The sequence below is a fragment of the Lithobates pipiens genome, unplaced genomic scaffold, assembly GCF_037356315.1.
Source record: "Lithobates pipiens isolate NorthernLeopardFrog02 unplaced genomic scaffold, aLitPip1_a1.2 Scaffold_19, whole genome shotgun sequence".
Classification (NCBI taxonomy): Eukaryota; Metazoa; Chordata; class Amphibia; order Anura; family Ranidae; genus Lithobates; species Lithobates pipiens.
The window spans coordinates 34,137,682-34,159,666 of NW_027507764.1; the positions used below are offsets into that span (position 1 = coordinate 34,137,682).

The 21,985-nt window shown below is 44.6% G+C and overlaps 1 protein-coding gene across 1 annotated transcript in view; it reads right to left on the reverse strand.

Moving 5' to 3' along the window:
• The window catches only part of OBSCN (obscurin, cytoskeletal calmodulin and titin-interacting RhoGEF), a 705,115-nt gene that overhangs the window by 68,516 nt on the left and 614,614 nt on the right, over positions 1-21,985 (reverse strand). The window contains exons 108-110 of the mRNA XM_077490633.1: positions 15,002-15,202; positions 10,551-10,611; positions 2,726-2,803 (exon numbers count right to left, since the gene is read on the reverse strand). Of these exons, the coding sequence (XP_077346759.1) occupies positions 2,726-2,803; positions 10,551-10,611; positions 15,002-15,202 (340 nt within the window). The remainder of the gene's footprint in view (positions 1-2,725; positions 2,804-10,550; positions 10,612-15,001; positions 15,203-21,985) is intronic.

Sequence of the window (21,985 nt, forward strand, 5' to 3'; positions counted from 1 at the left end):
ATTTCCGAATTTTCGGATTTTTGGAAATTCAAAAATTCTAAATCTGAAAAAAAAGAAAGGAAATCAGTAAAATAAAAATTAAAATAATAACTAACTATTCAATTATAGGTATTGAAATTTCCTTTCAAATTTGGCTGTTCGGCATTCGTTATTTCAGATAATTCGCGACTTCGGATAAATTTGTACTCGTTACATTCACTAACAGCCAAATTTTAAAGGAAATTCCAATACCTATAATTGAATTAAATAATTTAATCGTTAGTTATTATTTCAAATTTTACTGATTTCCTAACTATTAAATTATAGATATTGGAATTTCCTTTCAAATTTGGCTGTTCGGCATTCTTTATTTCAGATAATTCATGACTTCGGATAAATTTGTACTCGTTACATTCACTAACAGCCAAATTTGAAATGAAATTCCAATACCTATAATTGAATATTTATTATTAGTTAGTTATTATTTCAGATTTTCATTCATTTGAACTTTCAGATTGTCATTCTTATCAGAAGAAAAGGAGAGGGTTTTTTGGCATGGGAGTACCAGGGATAGTTGCTTATGCTAATCCTCTAGGTAAATCCCACCCAAAAATAATTGAAAATTGGACTATATCGGTACTGTCAGAAAAAGAAAAAAAAACATAACATTTGAAATATTATCTTATTTAACCACTTTCAGACCGGACCAATTTTCTGGTCAAAGACCAGACCACTTTTTGCAATTCGGCACTGCGTCGCTTTAACTGACAATTGCGCGGTCGTGCGACGTGGCTCCCAAACAAAATTGATGTCCTTTTTTTCCCACAAATAGAGCTTTCTTTTGGTGGTATTTGATCACCCCTGTGGTTTTTATTTTTTGCGCTATAAACAAAAATAGAGCGACAATTTTGAAAAAAACGCATTATTTTTTACTTTTTGTTATAATAAATATCCCCCAAAAATATATAAAAAAACATTTTTTTCCTCATAGTTTAGGCCGATACGTATTCTTCTACATATTTTTGGTAAAAAAAAATCGCAATAAGCGATTATTGATTGGTTTGCGCAAAAGTTATAGCGTTTACAAAATAGGGATAGTTTTATAGCATTTTTATTAATAATTTTTTATTATTTTTTTTTTTACTAGTAATGGCGGCGATCAGCGATTTTTATTGTGACTGCGACATTGTGGGGGACCCATCGGACATTTTTGACACATTTTTGGGACCATTGTCATTTATACAGTAATCACTGCTATATAAATGCACTGATTCCTGTGTAAATGACACTGGCAGTGAAGGGGTTAACCAGTGGGTGGCAGTGTAGGGGTTAAGTGTTCCTAGGGGCGTGTTACTAACTGTGGGGGGGTTGGGCTTTCATTTAGAAAACACTGATCTCTGCTCCAATCACATGGAGCAGAGATCAGCGTCACTAGTTGCTAGGCAGAATGGAGAATGGAGAAATGTTGTTTACATCGGCACTTCTCCATTCGGCCGCTCCGTGAGACAATCGCGGGGATGCCCACGGCGATCGAGTCCACGGGTCCCGCGACCGGACTCACGGGGGTCCCGACCAGCGCGGGAGCGCGCCGCCGCTGGCGCGCTCCCGATGGCAGGGCGGCAAATTTAAAGGGACGTACATGTTCGCTGGTCGGCAAGTGGTTAATAAACATATATAAAAGGACACAAAGGACAAACATCACCCTTATTAAAGTACAATTTATACATATCACAATAGTAGCGTCTTTAATAATTTCTCAGAAAAATGGGGAATTCAAAAGCGCATGAGGGTCTCCTCTACTAGTTTCGCGGTATAAAGACCGCTTCCTCAGGAGGATATCTATTACAAAACATAGTAATTAATACAAAGCAATTAACAAACAACAGCAAAGTATAATAATATAATGATCAAAGATAAATCATTTTATGAAAAAGAAAAAGAAAACAAAGGGATCAGCTAAGATTGTCATTCCTATTTTTTGGATTAGCAAATTTCCAAATTTTTTAATTTTTTAATTTATGACATTTAGAATATTCGAATTTCCGAATTTAGAATTTCTGAAATTTTGGAAATTCGTAAAATTCGAAAACTTTGAAATTCTTAATTTTGGAAATTCTGAAATCCGGAATTTCGAAAATTCGAATTTCGGCAATTTGTAATTTTGGAAATTTGGAAATTTTGGAAATTGAAAAATTTGGAAATTTCAGGAATTAACGAATTTGTCAAAATTCGTAAAAAAAAAACGAATTCGGAACTAAACGAATTGCACATGTCTACTATCAGCAAAGACAGTTTTAATTGGCGAACTTCATTGTGAAACAACTATGACTGAGAGCTGTAGGAGGCCACTGTGGCTTCCATGCTTTCGGAGCCGGAAGACCTTCTTGTGATATGCAACAGGTGGCAATAATGCAGACAGATAACTCATTCCTGAGAATCAGATGTTGTGCCATATCTAATGCCACACATACCTGGAAAATATCTGGTCCAGGCAAGGATAAAAATCGGCAAATTAAATATCCAGTGCCAACACCATTATCAAAATTTTACAGAAGATCTGACCATTCCGCAGCCCATCCAAAAACATTAGTTGGGTACTAACTTACCACTATCACTATGGAAAAAACAGAACTCTACATTTTAAGTTATAGAATAATTAGCTGCCCATTCCTCCTTCTGGATGATTCTCAAATGTGAAGAAACTAGAATCTGAAAATTAATAGATACATTAATGAGGTACATTTACCTTGATATCCAGATGAAGAATGTTTTTTTCATGAAGATAAGCAACAGCTTCCAGGAGTTGTTTGATATACAGCTTCACCTGCAAACATAGGAATAAAGAACATTACACTCTTTACTCAGAGCTGAGAAGAGATGAGAGGAGAAAAGAGAAGCTGAGAAGACCAAAAGAGAAGCTGAGAAGACCTAAAGAGAAGAGTCGCTGAGAGAAAAAAGCCAAAGGAGGAACTGAGAGGAGAGAGGCAGAAGAGAACATGAGAGGAGAGATCAAGAAGAGGAGCAGAGAGGAGAGCCAGAAGAGAGGATGAGAGGAGAGAGCCAAAAGAGGAGATGAGAGGCGACATCAAGAAGAGGAGATGAGTAGACATGTGCAATTCCTTTCGTTCTGAATATATTTAACAAATTTTGACAAATTCATTAATTCGGAAACATCCAAATTAACGAAAACTTGTTTAACAATTTTTTTTACGAATATTCGTAAATGCGAAAATATTTGAAGATTAGTAAATTCTAAATTTTGAAAATTCGTAATTTTCGTGAAATGAAAATGAACCAATTTTTTAGCAGTGCACATGTCTAGAGATAAGAAGAGAGCATGAGGAGAAGATGAGAGGAGAGAGCAGGAAGAGAAGATGAAAGGGGGAGAGATCAAGAAGAGGAGCTGAGAGGAGAGAGCCAGAAGAGAAGATGAGAGGAGAGAGCCAGAAGAGAAGATGAGAGGAGAGAGCCAGAAGAGAAGATGAGAGGAGAGAGCCAGAAGAGAAGATGAGAGGAGAGAGCCAGAAGAGAAGATGAGAGGAGAGAGCCAGAAGAAAGCATGAGAGGAGAATGCCAGAAGAAATCATGAGAGGAGAGATCAAGAAGAGGAGCTGAGCAGAGAGAGACAGAAGGGGAGTTGAGAGAAGAGAGACAAAAGAGGAGCAGAGAGGAGGGAGCCAGAAGAGGGGTTGAGAGGAGAGAGCCAGAAGATGAGAGGAGAGAGCCAGAAGAGAAGATGAGAGAGCCAGAAGAGAAGATGAGAGAAGAGAGCCAGAAGAGAAGACGAGAGGAGAGAACCAGAAGAAAGGGAGAAAGGAGAGATCAGGAAGAGGAACTCAAAGGAGAGAGCCAGAAGAGGCGCTGAGCGGAGAGAGCCAGAAGAGGAGTTGAGAGAAGAGAGCCAAAAGAGAAGCAGAGAGGAGGGAGCCAGAAGAGGGGTTGAGAGGAGAGAGACAGAAGAGGAGTCCAGAGGAGAAAGCCAGAAGAGGAGCTCAGAGGAGAGAGCCAGAAGAGGAGCCTAGAGGAGAGAGCCAGAAGCGGAGCCCAGAGGAGAGAGCCAGAAGAGAAGCCGAGAAGAGAGATTGAGAAGAGGAGCTGAGAGGAGAGAGACAAAAGAGGAGCTGATAGGAGAGAGCCAGAATAAGAGCTGAGAGGAGAGAGCCAGAAGAGTAGCCCGGAGGAGAGAGCCAGAAGAGGAGCCCGGAGGAGAGAGCCAGAAGAGTAGCCCGGAGGAGAGAGCCAGAAGAGGAGCCCGGAGGAGAGAGCCAGAAGAGGAGCCCAGAGGAGAGAGCCAGAAGAGGAGCCCAGAGGAGAGAGCCAGAAGAGGAGCCCAGAGGACAGAGCCAGAAGAGGAGCCCAGGAGGAGAGAGCCAGAAGAGGAGCACAGAGGAGAGAGCCAGAAGAGAAGCCCAGAGGAGAGAGCCAGAAGAGGAGCACAGAGGAGAGAGCCAGAAGAGGAGCCCAGAGGAGAGAGCCAGAAGAGGAGCCCAGAGGAAAGAGCCAGAAGAGGAGCCCAGAGGAAAGAGCCAGAAGAGGAGCACAGAGGAGACAGCCAGAAGAGGAGCCCAGAGGACAGAGCCAGAAGAGGAGCCCAGAGGAGAGAGCCAGAAGAGGAGCCCAGAGGAGAGAGCCAGAAGAGGAGCCCAGAGGAGAGAGCCAGAAGAGGAGCCCAGAGGAGAGAGCCAGAAGAGGAGCCCAGAGGAGAGAGCCAGAAGAGGAGCCCAGAGGAGAGAGCCAGAAGAGGAGCCCAGAGGACAGAGCCAGAAGAGGAGCCCAGAGGACAGAGCCAGAAGAGGAGCCCAGAGGAGTGAGCCAGAAGAGGAGCCCATAGGAGAAAGAGCCAGAAGAGGAGCCCAGAGGAGAGAGCCAGAAGAGGAGCCCAGAGGAGAGAGCCAGAAGAGGAGCCCAGAGGAGAGAGCCAGAAGAGGAGCCCAGAGGACAGAGCCAGAAGAGGAGCCCAGAGGAGAGAGCCAGAAGAGGAGCCCAGAGGAGAGAGCCAGAAGAGGAGCCCAGAGGACAGAGCCAGAAGAGGAGCCCAGAGGACAAAGCCAGAAGAGGAGCCCAGAGGAGAGAGCCAGAAGAGGAGCCCAGAGGAGAGAGCCAGAAGAGGAGCCCAGAGGACAGAGCCAGAAGAGAAGCCCAGAGGACAGAGCCAGAAGAGAAGCCCAGAGGACAGAGCCAGAAGAGGAGCCCAGAGGAGAGAGCCAGAAGAGGAGCCCAGAGGACAGAGCCAGAAGAGGAGCCCAGAGGACAGAGCCAGAAGAGGAGCCCAGAGGACAGAGCCAGAAGAGAAGCCCAGAGGACAGAGCCAGAAGAGGAGCCCAGAGGAGAGAGCCAGAAGAGGAGCCCAGAGGAGAGAGCCAGAAGAGGAGCCCAGAGGACAGAGCCAGAAGAGGAGCCCAGAGGAGAGAGCCAGAAGAGGAGCCCAGAGGAGAGAGCCAGAAGAGGAGCCCAGAGGACAGAGCCAGAAGAGGAGCCCAGAGGACAGAGCCAGAAGAGAAGCCCAGAGGACAGAGCCAGAAGAGGAGCCCAGAGGACAGAGCCAGAAGAGGAGCCCAGAGGACAGAGCCAGAAGAGGAGCCCAGAGGACAGAGCCAGAAGAGGAGCCCAGAGGAGAGAGCCAGAAGAGGAGCCCAGAGGAAAGAGCCAGAAGAGAAGCCCAGAGGAGAGAGCCAGAAGAGGAGCCCAGAGGACAGAGCCAGAAGAGAAGCCCAGAGGACAGAGCCAGAAGAGGAGCCCAGATAAAGAGCTAAGAGGGAAGAGTCAGAAGAGGAGCCGATAAAAGTGATCGAGAAGAGGAGCTGAGAGGAGAGAGACAGAAGAGGAGCTGAGAGGAGAGAGACAATAAGAAGAGCTAAGAGGAGAGCCAGAGGAGGAGATGAAAGGACAATAGGAGGAGCTAAAAGATCAGAACAGAAAGAGTATCTTAGAGAAGAGAATGGGAAGATTTGCTCAGAGGAGAGAAAGGTAAGAGAAGCTTTAAAAAGGAGAAGTCCAGCCTGAGCTTTTTTAGGCTGGGCTTCTTCTCTGGGTCACAGGAGTGCAATTTGTTTTGCACTCCTGTGACCCGTTTTCAGTGGAGAGGAGTTTGAAGTCCGCTCTCCACTGACGTCACTGCCCTCAATCGAGGCAGCTGCCTTGATTAATGGCAAGGCCCCTCCACAGCTCCTTTCTCCAATGAGTGTGGAGGATCAGAGCAGGAGAGAAGATGACTGACTGCTCGGGAAGAGAGAGAACCGAGCCATCGGTGGTGTTCGGTGTCTCAGTTCTCAGTGCAGAGATGCCGGGGGACAGCTGCAGCATCGGTCTGATGCTCCATCCACCGAGGTATGAATCTAAAAAAAAAAAAAAAAACCCATACTTCTCTTTTAAGGAGAAAACAGCAAGTGGAGATAAGAGAATGAGGAGACCTGAGATTATTTAGCAGATTAAGGCAATTAGTATTATTATTTATGTATTATTTATAGCATTTTATTATATACAGTACCTCACAAAAATGAAACCACCCTTTTATTTTTGTAAATATTTCCTTCTATCTTTTCATGTGACAACACTGAAGACATGACACTTGTCTACAATGTAAAGTAGTGAGTGTACAGCTTGTATAACAGTGTAAATTTGCTGTCCCCTCAAATAACTCAACGCACAGCCATTAATGTCTAAACTGCTGGCAACAAAAGTGAGTACACCCCTAAGTGAAAATGTCCAAATTGGGCCCAATTAGCCCAATTTTCCCCTCCCCAATGTCATGTGACTCGTTAGTGTTACAAGGTTTGGTGTTTTCACTCTCACTCTCTCATACTGGTCACTGGAAGTTCAACATGGCACCTCATGGCAAAGAACTCTCTGAGGATCTGAAAAAAAAAGAATTGTTGCTCTACATAAAGATGGCCTAGGCTATAAGAAGATTGTCAAGACCCTGAAACTGAGCTGCAGCGCGGTGGCCAAGACCATACAGCGGTATAACCGGACAGGTGCCACTCAGAACAGGCCTCGCCATGGTTGACCAAAGAAGTTGAGGTCACGTGCTCAGCGTCATATCCAGAGGTTGTCTGTGGGAAATAGACGTATGAGTGCTGCCAGCATTGCTGCAGAGATTGAAGGGGTGGGGGGGGTCAGGCTGTCAGTGCTCAGACCATACGCCGCACACTGCATCAAATTGGTCTGCATGGCTGTCGTCCCAGAAGGAAGCCTCTTCTAAAGATGATGCACAAAAAAGCCCACAAACAGTTTGCTGAAGACAAGCAGACTAAGGACATGGATTACTGGAACCATGTCCTGTGGTCTGATGAGACCAAGATAAACGTATTTGGTTCAGATGGTGTCAAGCGTGTGTGGGGGCAACCAGGTGAGGATTATAAAGACATGTCATGAAAGACAGAAGTTGTCAGACAAACCTGATTTCTTTTTATGAGGTTGTAAGTAAAGCCTTGGACAGAGGGGTGGCGGTGGACGTGGTATACTTGGACAGAGGGGTGGCGGTGGACGTGGTATACTTGGACAGAGGGGTGGCGGTGGACGTGGTATACTTGGACAGAGGGGTGGCGGTGGACGTGGTATACTTGGACAGAGGGGTGGCGGTGGACGTGGTATACTTGGACAGAGGGGTGGCGGTGGACGTGGTATACTTGGACAGAGGGGTGGCGGTGGACGTGGCATACTTGGACAGAGGGGTGGCAGTGGACGTGGTATACTTGGACAGAGGGGTGGCGGTGGACGTGGTATACTTGGACAGAGGGGTGGCGGTGGACGTGGCATACTTGGACAGAGGGGTGGCGGTGGACGTGGTATACTTGGACAGAGGGGTGGCGGTGGACGTGGTATACTTGGACAGAGGGGTGGCGGTGGACGTGGTATACTTGGACAGAGGGGTGGCGGTGGACGTGGTATACTTGGACAGAGGGGTGGCGGTGGACGTGGTATACTTGGATTTTGCAAAAGCATTCGATACAGTTCCGCACACACGGCTCATGTGTAAGGTAAGGTCTACAGGTTTGGAAATATCAGTTTGTAAATGGATAGAAAACTGGCTAAAAGACAGAATTCAGAGAGTCGTGGTTTTCGATTCTTACTCTGAATGGTCTAAGGTTATGAGTGGTGTACCCCAAGGTTCAGTGCTGGGACCCTTACTTTTTAATATCTTTATAAATGATATCGGGTCTGGGATCAAAAGTAACATTTCTGTCTTTGCAGATGACACCAAGCTATGCAGTGGAATAACCTCCTTACAGGATGTCACCAATTTACAAGCCGACCTCAATGCTCTGTCTAATCGGGCGACTATGTGGCAGATGAGGTTTAATGTTGAGAAATGTAAAGTTCTGCACTTGGGGGCTAAGAATATGCATCATACATGCTAGGGGGAGTACAACTGGGGGGATCCATAGTGGAGAAGGATCTTGGGGTTTTGGTAGATCATAAGCGCAATAATAGCATGCAATGCCAAGCTGCGGTTTCCAAAGCGAGCAAAGTCCTTTCCTGTAGAAGAGAGGTGTGGACTTCAGAGAGAGATATCATTTTGCCCCTGTTCAAATCATTAGTAAGACCTCATCTGGAATATGCAGTTCAGTTTTGGGCACCAGTTCTCAAAAAGGATATCGGGGAACTGGAGAAAGTGCAGAGAAGGGCAACCAAACTGATAAGAGGCATGGAGGAGCTCAGCTATGAGGAAAGATTAGAGGAACTGAATTTATTCTCTCTTGATAAGAGGAGATTAAAGGGGGATATGATCAACATGTACAAATATATAAGGGGTCCATATAGTGAACTTGGTGTCGAGTTATTCACTTTACAGTCAACAAAGAGGACAAGGGGGCACTCTTTACGTCTAGAGGAAAAGAGATTTCATCTCCAAATACGGAAAGGTTTCTTCACAGTAAGAGCTGTGAAAATGTGGAATAGACTCCCTGCAGAGGTGGTTCTGGTCAGATCAGTAGATTGCTTTAAGGAGGGCCTGGATTATTTCCTAAATGTACGTAATATAACGGGGTACTGACATTTATAGGTAAAGTTGATCCGGGGAAAATCCGATTGCCTCTCGGGGGATCAGGAAGGAATTTTTTCCCCTGCTTTAGCAAATTGGATCATGCTCTGCTGGGGTTTTTTGCCTTTCTCTGGATCAACTGTGGGTATAGAATTGGGTATATGGGATTGTATGATATTATAATTGTTTTTTTTTGTTTTTTTGTAGTTGAACTAGATGGACTTGTGTCTTTTTTCAACCTGACTAACTATGTAACTATGTAAAAAGTGTGTCTTGCCTACAGTCAAGCATGGCGATGGGAGTGTCATGGTCTGGGGCTGCATGAGTGCTGCCGGTGTCCCATCATATAAGGTCCCCCATCAGATAGTGTCCGCTGTGTATTGCGCATGCGCAGTACACAGCAACACAGATTCCGAAAATTGCAGAGGATGAACGGCGCCTGCGCCGTGAGTCCAGGTTCTAGCCCCACCATCCAAGTGGACATTTGAGTAGGAATAAAAAAGAGCCGAGCCCGCGAGGGGCAGTGTAATTTTCACAACCCTATGTCCGCTTGGATGGTGGGGCTACCACCTCCACTCACGGCGCAGGCACCGTTCAGCTTCGGAGATTTTCCGAAGCTTCTTCTGCCCCGTACTGCGCATGCGCAGTACGGGGCGGACGCTATATGATGGCAGGACACTATCTGCCAGAACACCGGCACTGGGGAGCTACAGATCATTGAGAGAACCATGAATACCAACATGTACTGTGACATACTGAAGCAGAGCATGATCCTCTCCCTTCAGAGACTGGACCGCAGGGTAGTATTCCAACATGATAAAGACCCCAAACACACCTTCAATGCGACCACTGCCTTGTTAAAGAAGCTGAGGGTAAAGGTGATGGACTGGCCAAGCATGTCTCCAGACCTAAACATTATTGATCATCTGTGGGACATCCTCAAATGGAAGGTGGAGGAGTGCAAGATCTCTAACATCCACCAGCTCTGTGATGTCGTCATGGGGGAGGGGAAGAGGACTCCAGTGCCAACCTGTGAAGCTCTGGTGACCTCCATGCCCAAGAGGGTGAAGGCAGTGCTGGAAAATAATGGCGGCCACACAAAATATTGACACTTTGGGCCCGATTTGGACATTTTCACTTAGGGGTGTACTCACTTTTGTTGCCAGCGGTTTAGACATTATTGGCTGTGTGTTGAGTTATTTTGAGGGGACAGCAAATTTACACTGTTATACAAGCTGTACACTCACTACTTTACATTGTAGACAAGTGTCATTTCTTCAGTGTTGTCACATGAAAAGATAGAAGAAAATATTTTCCAAAATTTGAAGGGTGTACTTACTTTTCCGAGATACCGTATTTATTATTTTCTAGTATTAATAAAGTGCAGTGTTTTTTTTTTTTTAGTATTACTAATATATTTATTATTATTTATTTGTTGTTACTACTATATATTACTATTATTATTAGTAATATTATTATGCAAATTATATACATATTATCTCTTATTATCTTTTATTATATTGCTCCAAAGTCTTTTCATCTTTCTAGTTTTTAGAAACGAGAAAAAACAAAAACAACGTCCACTAACCTCTTTTTCTGTGATATTGTGTTTCCGGAAGAGTCGGTCCAGAAGTTCCTCCCCGCAGCATCTAGTCTAATTAAGAAAAATAAAATCTTGCCAAATGATATTCATATTATTTCACATATCCATGCTCATGAATTAAGCAGTTATGTTGATATAACTATCCCTGCATCGTTCTGTAACAGTAAGCTGAACTCCGGTCATACAGCTAAATTTACAGATAAAAAAAAAAAAAAGTATATATATATATATATATATATATATATATATATATATATATATATATAAAAGCTATTTTCCTGCTAAAGGATTTGTATTTTTGCTCATCCAGTTCTGAGATTTACGCAGCTCTGCAATTCACTGAACAATAGGGCTTAGAGTGGGAGAGGAAGGGAGCAGAAAACCACAAGGCGGTCAGGATGTAGTGTATAGCACGCAGCTGGTTCAATTCACTGATAGTTTAATGAGAAGGTCTCCACTGCTCCTGCCACTCGGTGCACTCCGGCCTGGCCATCGACTGACCATTGACTGCCCCACTACTGCTAAAAACTCTTTTCCCCTTTGTTCCGGTGCCCCTCACATCCCTGGCTGCCAAAGACGGCCGTCTCTCCTCCACCCTGGTGCTGCACGAGGTTCTCTCTAATATATCTGTGCCCAGTCCTCTGTAGCTGCCTCTTTGGGTGAGGGAGAGGGCCGCAACCTGGGACTCATCAAAACCCTTCACCCCTTGTAGGGTGCTCTGGGGAGTACCGGAAAGCTCCCAAGATCCTGCACTTCAACCCTTCTAAGGACTCTCTGATCACCACTCAACCGGTGATCTGAGTCCTCCTCCTCCGGTGTCACCGGCTATCCTGCCTTCCTTGTATCCGCTGCCTCTCTGCAACTCCATTAAGAGCAATGTGCCTCTATGGTGGTCTACACCACCTCCTAGTCTCAACTGCTACGACCAGATTGAGGAATGTGGAAAAACAGTGCTGGACCCACAGGGTTATCTCACTGATATCACTACCTTAAAGTATTGATGTAGATCAGCGGCCTCCAAACTGAGGCTCATTGGCCTGGATGTGGCCCTTTGCTTGCCTTTATCCAGCACTTGGGGCCCCATGCCGTCCATTAACACTAATAATGGAGCACCATTTTCCCCACAGACACTAATGATGGGGCACCATTCCTCCCACAGACACCAATGATGGGGCACTATACCTCCCACTGACACCAATGATGGGACACTATTCCTCCTGCTTACACCAATGATGGGGTACTGTTCCTCCCACAGGCACCAATCATAGGGTACTGTTCCTCCCACTGACACCAATGATGGGGCACTATTCCTCCCACCGACACCAATGATGGGGCACTATTCCTCCCACCGACACCAATGATGGGGGGCTATTCTTTCCACAGGCACCAATGATGGGGCACCTTTCCTTCCACAGACACCAATGATGGGGCACTATTCCTCCCACTGACACCAATGATGGGGCACTATTCCTCCCACTGACACCAATGATGGGGCACTATTCCTCCCACTGACACCAATGATGGGGCACTATTCCTCCCACTGACACCAATGATGTGGCATTATTCCTCCCACTAATCACAATGATGGGGCACTATACCCTCCATTGATGCCAATGATGTGGCACTATTCCTCCCACTGACACCAATGATGTGGCACTATTCCTCCCACTAATCACAATGATGGGGCACTATTCCTTCCATTGATGCCAATGATGGGGCACTATTCCTCCCACTGACACCAATGATGTGGCACTATTCCTCCCACTAATAACAATGATGGGGCACTATTCCTTCCATTGACATCAATGATGGGGAACTACTCCTCCCACTGACACCAATGATGGGGCACTATTCCTCCCACTGACACCAATGATGGGGCACTATTCCTTCCACTGACACCAATGATGGGGGACTATTCCTTCCATTGATACCAATGACGGGGGACTATTTCTCCCACAGGCACCAATAATGGGGCACTATTCCTTACGCCGATAGCAACAATAGGGCACCATTCCGCTAAAAACCAATGATGGAGAACGGTTTTGTCCTCGCCAACACCACAACGTTTTCTAATCCCTCTGGCGACACTCTGGCCCCTCTAAAGCCTCAAGGACAGTAACCTGTCCAGAAAGTTTGAAGACCAACGATGCAGATCATTTGGGTTCCCGGGCAAGCAGCTTCTACACCCCAGAGGACCTCCATGGTCTATTTAGCTTGTAGTATAATGTAAAAAAAAAAATTGAAGCGCCTCACTACTGCTATGCGTTTGAGTTACAACTTTATTCCAATTAAAGTCAGGGGCACAATCAAAAAATGACCAACGCATTTCAGGGTTCCAAAGGGCTCTTCATCAGGGCTAGATGAAGGTGATGATGATCCTTATGTTTTTTTGCTAGCCCTGGACCATGGACCCCCCAAAACGCGTTGGTTACATTTTGGACTGCCCCCAACTTTTACTAGAATAAAAGTTGTATCTGGACCTCTTAGCAGTGGTTTGGCGCTTCAATTTCCTTCGTTGTGACACTACCCCGTCCTCGTCAGCTGTCTGCGGCCTGCGGGCACAGACTCACGTCTGTCTGACAAAGTCAAAATCAATCAGATTAATCTTTTCTCTTTCTTGTATGACATGTTCAAATCAATGATCTTTTTTTGTTTATTTTTACATGTATGACCAGCACTTGGCATTTATTGCCAGCTGGAGCAACATGAATTACATGCTCATCACGTTTATTCATTGTCTATTTGGCCTGGCTTCCTATTGGATTATAAAATCACCATACTACACCTTATCTTACAATTCTTACAATCCGCTGAAATCTAATATAGCCTGCCTGGCTTCTGGTGCATATCCTCTAGACATGTGCAATTTGTTTAGTTCTGAATTTGTTTTTAAATTTTATTAATAAAATTTGTTAATTTCCAAATTTTTCAATTTCTGAAATTTCGATTTCCGAATTTCCGAAATTTCCAATATCTGAATTTCTGAAATTAACAATTTCCAAATTCCTGAAAATTCGGAAATTCAGCAATTCGGAATTTTGGAAATTTTAACATTTCAGAAATTCAAAATTTGGAAATTCGAAATTTCTGAAATTTCAAATTTCGGAAATTCAGAGATTCAGAATTTTGGAAATTGGAAATTTCAGAAATTCTAAATTCGGATATTGGAAATTCAAAATTTTGGAAATTCTACATTTCGGAAATTGGAGATTTGGAAAACCGGAAACTCAGAGATTCAGAATTTCGGAAATTCGAAATTTGAAAATTCGAAATTCAAAATTTCAGAAATTTGGAAATTCGTTACGTTCACAAACAGCCAAATTTGAAAGGAAATTCCAATACCTATAATTTAATAGGCATTATTAGTTATTATTTAGAATTTTACTGACTTTCTTTTTTTCAGATTTTCTGTTTTTTGAATTTATGAATTTCCGAATTTCGAAAATCTGAAAATTCGGAATTCAAAAATGTGGAATTTGGAAATTCTGAATTTTGCAAATTCAGAAATTTGAAAATTCGAAATTTGGAAATTCCGAATTCGAAAATTCGGAAATTTGAAAATACAAATTTTTGGATTTCCGAATGCCAAATGTCCGAATTTACAAATTTTTCGATTTCTGAAATTTCGATTTCCGAAATTTCCAATTTACAAATTTTCAAAAATTCAGATTCAGAATTTGGGAAATTTGGAAATTGAAAATTTCAGAAATTCGGAAATTCAAAATTTTGGAAACTGGAAATTCAAAATTTCGGAAATTGGAAATTTGGAAATCCGGAAATTCAGAGATTCGAAATCTCGGAAATTGGAAAGGTGGAAATTCAAAATTTAGGAAATTCGTTACTTTCACAAACAGCCAAATTTAAAAGGAAATTCCAATACCTTTAATTTAATAGTCATTATTAGTTAGTTATTTATTATTTTGAATGTTACTGATTTTCTTTCTTTTTTCTGATTTTCTGTTTTTTTCGAATTTATGAATTTCTGAATTTTCGAATTCCGAAAATCTGAAAATTCTGAATTCAAAAATTCGGAATTCAAAAATTCGGAATTCTGAATTTCGGAAATTCAGAAATGTGAAAATTGGGAATTCGAAAATTTGGAAATTTGGAATTAGAAAATTTGGAAATTGAAAATTCGGGAATTTGAAAATCTGAATTTTTGGATTTCAGAATTCCAACTTTTTGAATTTCCGAATTGTTAAACTTTTGCATTTCCTAATAAAAAAAAAAAACGAATGAAACAAAAACAAACAAATTTCTTGTCAGTGTACATGTCTAATATCCTCCAACTCCTGTCTGTCTTCTGTTATACTGGGACATAAAATATCATGAAGATATCACGTGATGTGATATATGAAAAGATTTCTCTATAAAAGTCACACGATTGTGTACAATTTGTGTCTGGCAGTCGATGTTGGGTTGTGTTAAAAGGATACATTTCCAAAATAAGAATGAGAGTTTTCTTTGTTTCAAAGGCATCAAGGAGCAGAGTGATTCGCTCATGCGACACTTCCGACAAAATGTCGCGCTCGCGGTACGCTTGCTGCCGAGTCTTACTTCTCAGTGGAATGAATTTGGCGGCACACATCGCGCCATTTCCTTTGTGCACAACGCGTTTCACGAAGCCAAATGACCCTCTGAAAGGAGAGAAAGTCGAGAACATAAACTGTATTTTCTCTTACAGTGTATCATATTATAGGAGTTCACTTAATTGTATCTACTGCCTTTTTTTCTTTGGGATAAAGTAGAGAAGGTTCAAAATGGAAACTCTACTTTCATGGGGAAAAAAAATAAAAAATAAAATAAAAAATAATAATATAGTGAATACAGTTGCAATGCAAGTCACATTTTACAGATGCATGTAAAACAATTTGAATATCATCAAAAAATTATTTTGTTTCAGTAATTAAATTCAAAAAGTGAAACTCATATATTATATAGATTCATTACACACAGAGTGATATACAGTGCCTTGAAAAAAGTATTCATACCCCTTAAAATTTTCCACATTTCGTCATGTTACAACCAAAAACGTAAATGTATTTTATTGGGATTTTATGTGATGGACCAACACAAAGTGGCACATAATTGGGAAGTTGAAGGAAAATTATAAAAAAAAATTTTTTAACAAATAAATATGTGAAAAGTGTGGGGGGTACATTTGTATGGCGCCCCCCAGAGTCAATACTTTGTAGAACTGCCTTTCACTCCAATTACAGCTGCAAGTCTTTTTGGGGATGTCTCTACCGGCTTTGCACATCTAGAGAGGGACATTTCTGCCCATTCTTCTTTGCAAAATATCTCAAGCTCTGTCAGATTGGATGGAGAGCGTCTGTGAACAGCAATTTTCAAGTCTTGCCACAGATTCTCAATGTGATTTAGGTCTGGACTGTGACTGGGCCATTCTAACACATGGATATGCTTTGATCTAAACCATTCCATTGTAGCTCTGGCTGGATGTTTCGGGTCGTTGTCCTGCTGGAAGGTGAACCTCCGCCCCGGTCTTAAGTCTTTTGCAGGACTCTAATGCCCCGTACACATGACCACAATGTCTGACAGAAAAAGTCAGAGAGCTTTTCATTGTATATTTCGATCGTGTGTATGCCCCATCGGACTTTTTATATCAAAAATTCTGACAGACCTAGAAATAGAACATGCTATAAATATTTCCGACGGAACCAATTCCTATCGGGAAAAACGCTCGTCTGTACGCAGTTCCGACGTACCAAAAATGGCGCATGCTCTGAAGCAAGTACGAGACGGAAGCTACTGGCTACTGGCTATTGAACTTCCGTTTTCTAGTCCCCTCGTACGTGCTGTACGTCACCCCGTTCTTGATGGCCGGAAATTTGGTGTGATCGTGTGTACGCAAGACAGTCTCAGCGGAATTCCGACGGAACTCCGTCGGAAAAACCTTCAGAGTTTATTCCGACGGGAAAACCGGTCGTGTGTACACGGCATTACAAGTTTTCTTCTAAGATTGCCCTGTATTTGGCTCCATCCATCGTCCCATCAACTCTGACCAAGATCCCCCCAACATGATGCTACCACCACCATGTTTCACGGTGGGGATGGTGTGTTCAGGGTGATGTGCAGTGTTAGTTTTCCGCCACACATAGCGTTTTGCTTTTGGTCTCCTCTGACCGGGGCACCTTCTTCCACATGTTTGCTGTGTCCCCCACATAGCTTCTTTTTGCAAACTACTTCTTATGGCAGAGATCCACAGCTCAGGTTGGACAGATTCTCCCCCCTGAGCTGTGGATCTCTGCAGCTCCTCCAGAGTTACCATGGGCCTCTTGGCTGCTTCTCTGATGAATGCTCTCCGGTCAGTTTAGGTGGACGGCCATGTCTTGGTAGGTTTGCAGTTGTCCCATACTCTTTCCATTTTCAGATGATGGATTGAACAGAGCTCTGTGAGATGTTCAAACCTTGGGATATTTTTTTATAACCTAACCCTGCTTTAAACTTCTCCACAATTTTATCCCTGACCTGTCTGGTGTGTTTCCTTGGCCTTCATGATGCTGTTTGTTCACGAAGGTTCTCTAACAAACTTCCAAGGGCTTCACAGAACAGCTTTATTTATACTGAGATTCAATTACACACAAGTGGACTCTTTTTACTATTTAGGTGACTTCTGAAGGCAATTGGATCCACTAGATTTTAGTTAGGGAATCAATTGACCACCAATGTAAGGAACATTCTTCCCACTGATCACCAATGTAAGGAACATTCTTCCCACTGATCACCAATGTAAGGAACATTCTTCTCACCGATCACCAATGTAAGGAACATTCTTCTCACTGATCACCAATGTAAGGAACATTCTTCCCACTGATCACCAATGTAAGGAACATTCTTCCCACTGATCACCAATGTAAGGAAAATTCTTCTCACTGATCACCAATGTAAGGAACATTCTTCTCACTGATCACCAATGTAAGGAACATTCTTCCCACTGATCACCAATGTAAGGGACATTCTTCCCACTGATCACCAATGTAAGGAACATTCTTCTCACTGATCACCAATGTAAGGAACATTCTTCTCAGGCCGCGTACACACGGGCGGACTGTTCGCCCAACTTTGTCCGCTGAACAGTGTTTCAGCGGACAGTCCCCTCGTGTGTGGGCTTCAGCGGACAGTTTCAGCGGACTGTTTGACGAACAAAGTCTTATGGAATTTCTGTAAAACTGTTCGCTGAAACTTGGTTTCAGTGGACAGTCCGCCCGTGTGTGGGCCAGTCCGCTGTACTTTCGAAATGAGCGGACTGTTCCCGCCCGGAGAAAAGTCTGCTCATTTCGAGCGCGTCTCCAAGTAGGCGGGGCCCGCGAAGGAGACGTCGCGGGCTCCGCCGCCTGGTATGGACTTAAAGGGAACTCCAATGCCGAAAAAAATCGGCGTGGGGGTCCCCCCAAAGTTCACAACAGACCCTTGTCCGAGCACGCTACCCGGCCGGCCAGGAAAGGGGGGCGAGCGAGAGCGCCCCCCCTCCTGAGCCGTACCAGGCCGCGTGCCCTCAACATGGGGGGTGCCTTGGGGAAGGGGGGCCGCGCGGCCCCCCCCACCCCAAAGCACCTTGTCCCCATGTTGATGAGGACAAGGGCCTCTTCCCGACAACCCTTGCCGTTGGTTGTCGGGGTCTGCGGGCGGGGGGCTTATCGGAATCCGGGAGCCCCCTTTAATAAGGGGGCCCCCGGATACCGGCCCCCCACCCTATGCGAATGAGTATGGGGTACAATGTACCCCTACCCATTCACCTGTAAAATAAAAGTACCCAAAAAAAAACACAACACACGAGATAAAATATTTTATTGCACAGCTCCGGGGGTCTTCCGTCTTCGGGGGTCTTCTCGCCGGACTCCTCCGCTATCTTCCTGTAGCTCTTTTGCTAGCGGAGGAGTCCGGCTTTCTTCCTCCCCGCCGCCCTCTTCTCCCGACTTCGGGGGTCTTGTCCCCCTCTTTGGTTCTTCTGCCGGGCCACCGCGCCTTCTTATAGCTCTTTTGCAGGCGGTGGCCCGGTCTTCTGTCGCCGCTGTCGCCTTCCGTTCTTCTTCTTCTTCTTCTTCTCCAGGAGATGTTGACACGTCGCTCTCTCCGGCTGGAATGCCAGAGCCGCGCTGCGCGGCCACTTATATAGTGAGAATGGGGCGGTGTCACATGGTATATGTCACATGGGTTGGTCACATGGTGACCCCGCCCCCTTAAAATGTCATAGTCCCCATGTGACATCAACCCATGTGACCAACCCATATGACATATACCATGTGACACCGCCCCATTGTCACTATATAAGTGGCCACGCAGCGCGGCTCTGGCATTCCGGCCGGAGAGAGCGACGTGTCAACATCTCCTGGAGAAGAAGAAGAAGAAGAACGGAAGGCGACGGCGACAGCGGCGACAGAAGACCGGGCCACCGCCTGCAAAAGAGCTATAAGAAGGCGCGGTGGCCCGGCAGAAGAACCGAAGAGGGGGACAAGACCCGCGCTCGAAATGAGCGGACTGTCCTCCTCGTGTGTGGGCGAGTCCATTCATTTCAAAAGTTGCGCGGACTTAGTAAGACGAACTTAGTCCGCTCAAAAAGTGCCGTGTGTGGGCAAGTTCGTTCATTCAAAAGTTTGAGCGGACTGTTTGACGAACTTAGTTTCGGCAGACAGTCCGCCCGTGTGTACGCGACCTCACTGATCACCAATGTAAGGGACATTCTTCCCACTGATCACCAATGTAAGGAACATTCTTCTCACTGATCACCAATGTAAGGAACATTCTTCCCACTGATCACCAATGTAAGGAACATTCTTCCCACTGATCACCAATGTAAGGAACATTCTTCTCACTGATCACCAATGTAAGGGACATTCTTCCCACTGACCACCAATGTAAGGAACATTCTTCCCACTGATCACCAATGTAAGGGACATTCTTCCCACTGATCACCAATGTAAGGACAATTCTTCCCAATTTTTCTTTATTAAAAGTCTTGCAATCATTAAGCATAAAATCACAATATATAAATATACATAAATATATACATATTTACATAAATTAAAATAAATATAGCAAAACTGCTCTCAAACCAAAAAAAATAAATACTTTACAGCAATAACATAAATCCTATTACGACTCACACCATTACACCAGACATAAAAAATTGTGAGGTTAAGAAACAATCCCGCACCTATTATGCATGCAGCCCTTCTTCAAAAAGAAGATACTAACCAACAAAAGCTAAGGGAGTGAAAGAAACAGAAAAAGAAAAGAGCTCCTCACCCAGAGATGGGCAGTTCACCAAAGGCAAGTCTGATATTCCTCCACGCCCTTATCCAGACTGCCCGAGGCTCCCTGCCCTTCTCAAGACCCCGAATTTTCCCAATCTCACCCAGAATATCGTGCACCACCACCTCAACAGAGAGGACTTTCTTCCGCAGGGTAATCTGGCACCGTGCATTCCATGTGAAGTAACGGACAACTATACTAACTAAAAACAGTGTATCCAAATCAAAATCCCAGTGAGTCGGGAATGCCCCATACACCCACTCCGCATAACTCATGCGATAGAAAAAGGGGATGCCTAGAGCCCTCCCCACCCTTTTATACACCTCTATGTTAAAGGGACACTGGAGCAAAAAGTGGTCCATAGACTCCACTTTACCAACACACTCCGCTCTAGGACAATCCCGATCATCCACAGGGCGATGCTTCAAGTTCCCTCTCACATAGAGCCTTCCATGGAAGGCGAGCCAGGCTTGATCCCTAAACTTCAAGGGGATTCTTTCTAAATTGATTAAACGCAACCCTTCCCTCATTACAGAGCCTGGGCAATCCCTTAAGGCCAGTGACACACTGAAAGCAGAGCCCAAAATCCTCTTCTCCAGAAGCTTCCTGGGGAGGGACTTGATATCCTCCACTGTCACCTGCCACTGCCGAAGTATTTTCAGACACGGGGCAACATAAGCCGGGAGCTTGCCATGTCGGACTCTCAGACTTTTCACTGGCCCGCCATCTTCCCAGCATCGCAGAAAAGGCCTAAAACAAGATTGAAAAATACCCACCCATCCCGGCGGGTTCTCTGCTAGCATGTTACCAAGATTGTACTTTAAAAACAGCAAAGAAAAGAAAACGATTGGGTTGACCATTCCTAGGCCACCCTCCCGCCTAGACAGGTAAGTTACATTGCGTTTGATCAGGTTCAGCCTACTTCCCCATAACAGTTGGAAAAAACAGCTGTACACCCTTGCATAGAGAGATACTGGCAAGATACAGACGAAGCTGACATACAAAAAAATTGGGACCAGGTACGTTTTGATCAAGTCAACCCTCTCCCTCAATGAAAGCTTCCATTTCTTCCAGCTTGCTACTTTGGCATTGGCACACACCAACCTGCTTTCCCAATTTCGATGACCATAGTCACCAGGACCAAATTTGATGCCCAACACTTTAATTTCCTGCTGGGGCTCTGGGAAGGCATCCGGAAGTTCGAAGCTTTCACCTTCCTCACCCATCCAGAAAACTTCACTCTTTTCATGGTTGACTTTAGAACCAGAAGCCTCCGTGTACTGCTCTATCATAGAGACCACCTCCTGCGCCTCCTCCGTTCCAGAGACAATAACAGACACATCATCGGCATAGGCCACGACCTTCAAAGGTGGCACACCAGCAATGCCCAAAGGCACCCCGCACAAAGATCCACTCTCTAGCCTTCTTATGAAGGGGTCGATTGCGAATACATATAACAGGGGGCTCAGAGGACATCCCTGGCGCACACCAGAGCCAACCTCAAAAGGCCGTCCAACCCAACCATTAACCAGTGGGAAGCTCTCAGCCCCTTTATATAATGTCTTCAGCCAATCTATAAACCTCCCCTGCAGGCCGTATCTACCAAGTAGCAAATACAGGTACTCGTGATTGACTCTATCAAAAGCCTTCGCCTGATCCAATGCCAGCAAGTACTTTCTCCATCCAGCAGCCCTGCATCGTTCCAAAGCCTCCCGGACAGCTAAAACCGCTGAAAAGGTACTTCTACCTTGGACCGAGCAGTGCTGATGACTGGACAACAAATCGCCTGCCACTGACGACAAGCGCCAAAAAAGAATCTTCGCCAAGATCTTTCTATCAACATTGAGAAGACTGATGGGGCGCCAGTTCTCAATCATTGAGGGGTCTTTACCTTTTGACAGAAGAATCACAGCGGATTGCCTCATGGAGGGAGGGAGCGAACCCTCTTCTAGACAGCTGTTATAAACCTCCGCTAAAAAGGGAGCCAGAATGGACTTAAAACACTTGTAGAATTCAGCTGTCAACCCATCTGGCCCAGGCGATTTTTTGGTAGCCAGCTTCTCTATAGCATGAACTACCTCATCCACTGAAATTGGTTCTGTCAAATCCATCAAAGGCAATGTACCATTTTCCAATCCTGGAGTAGA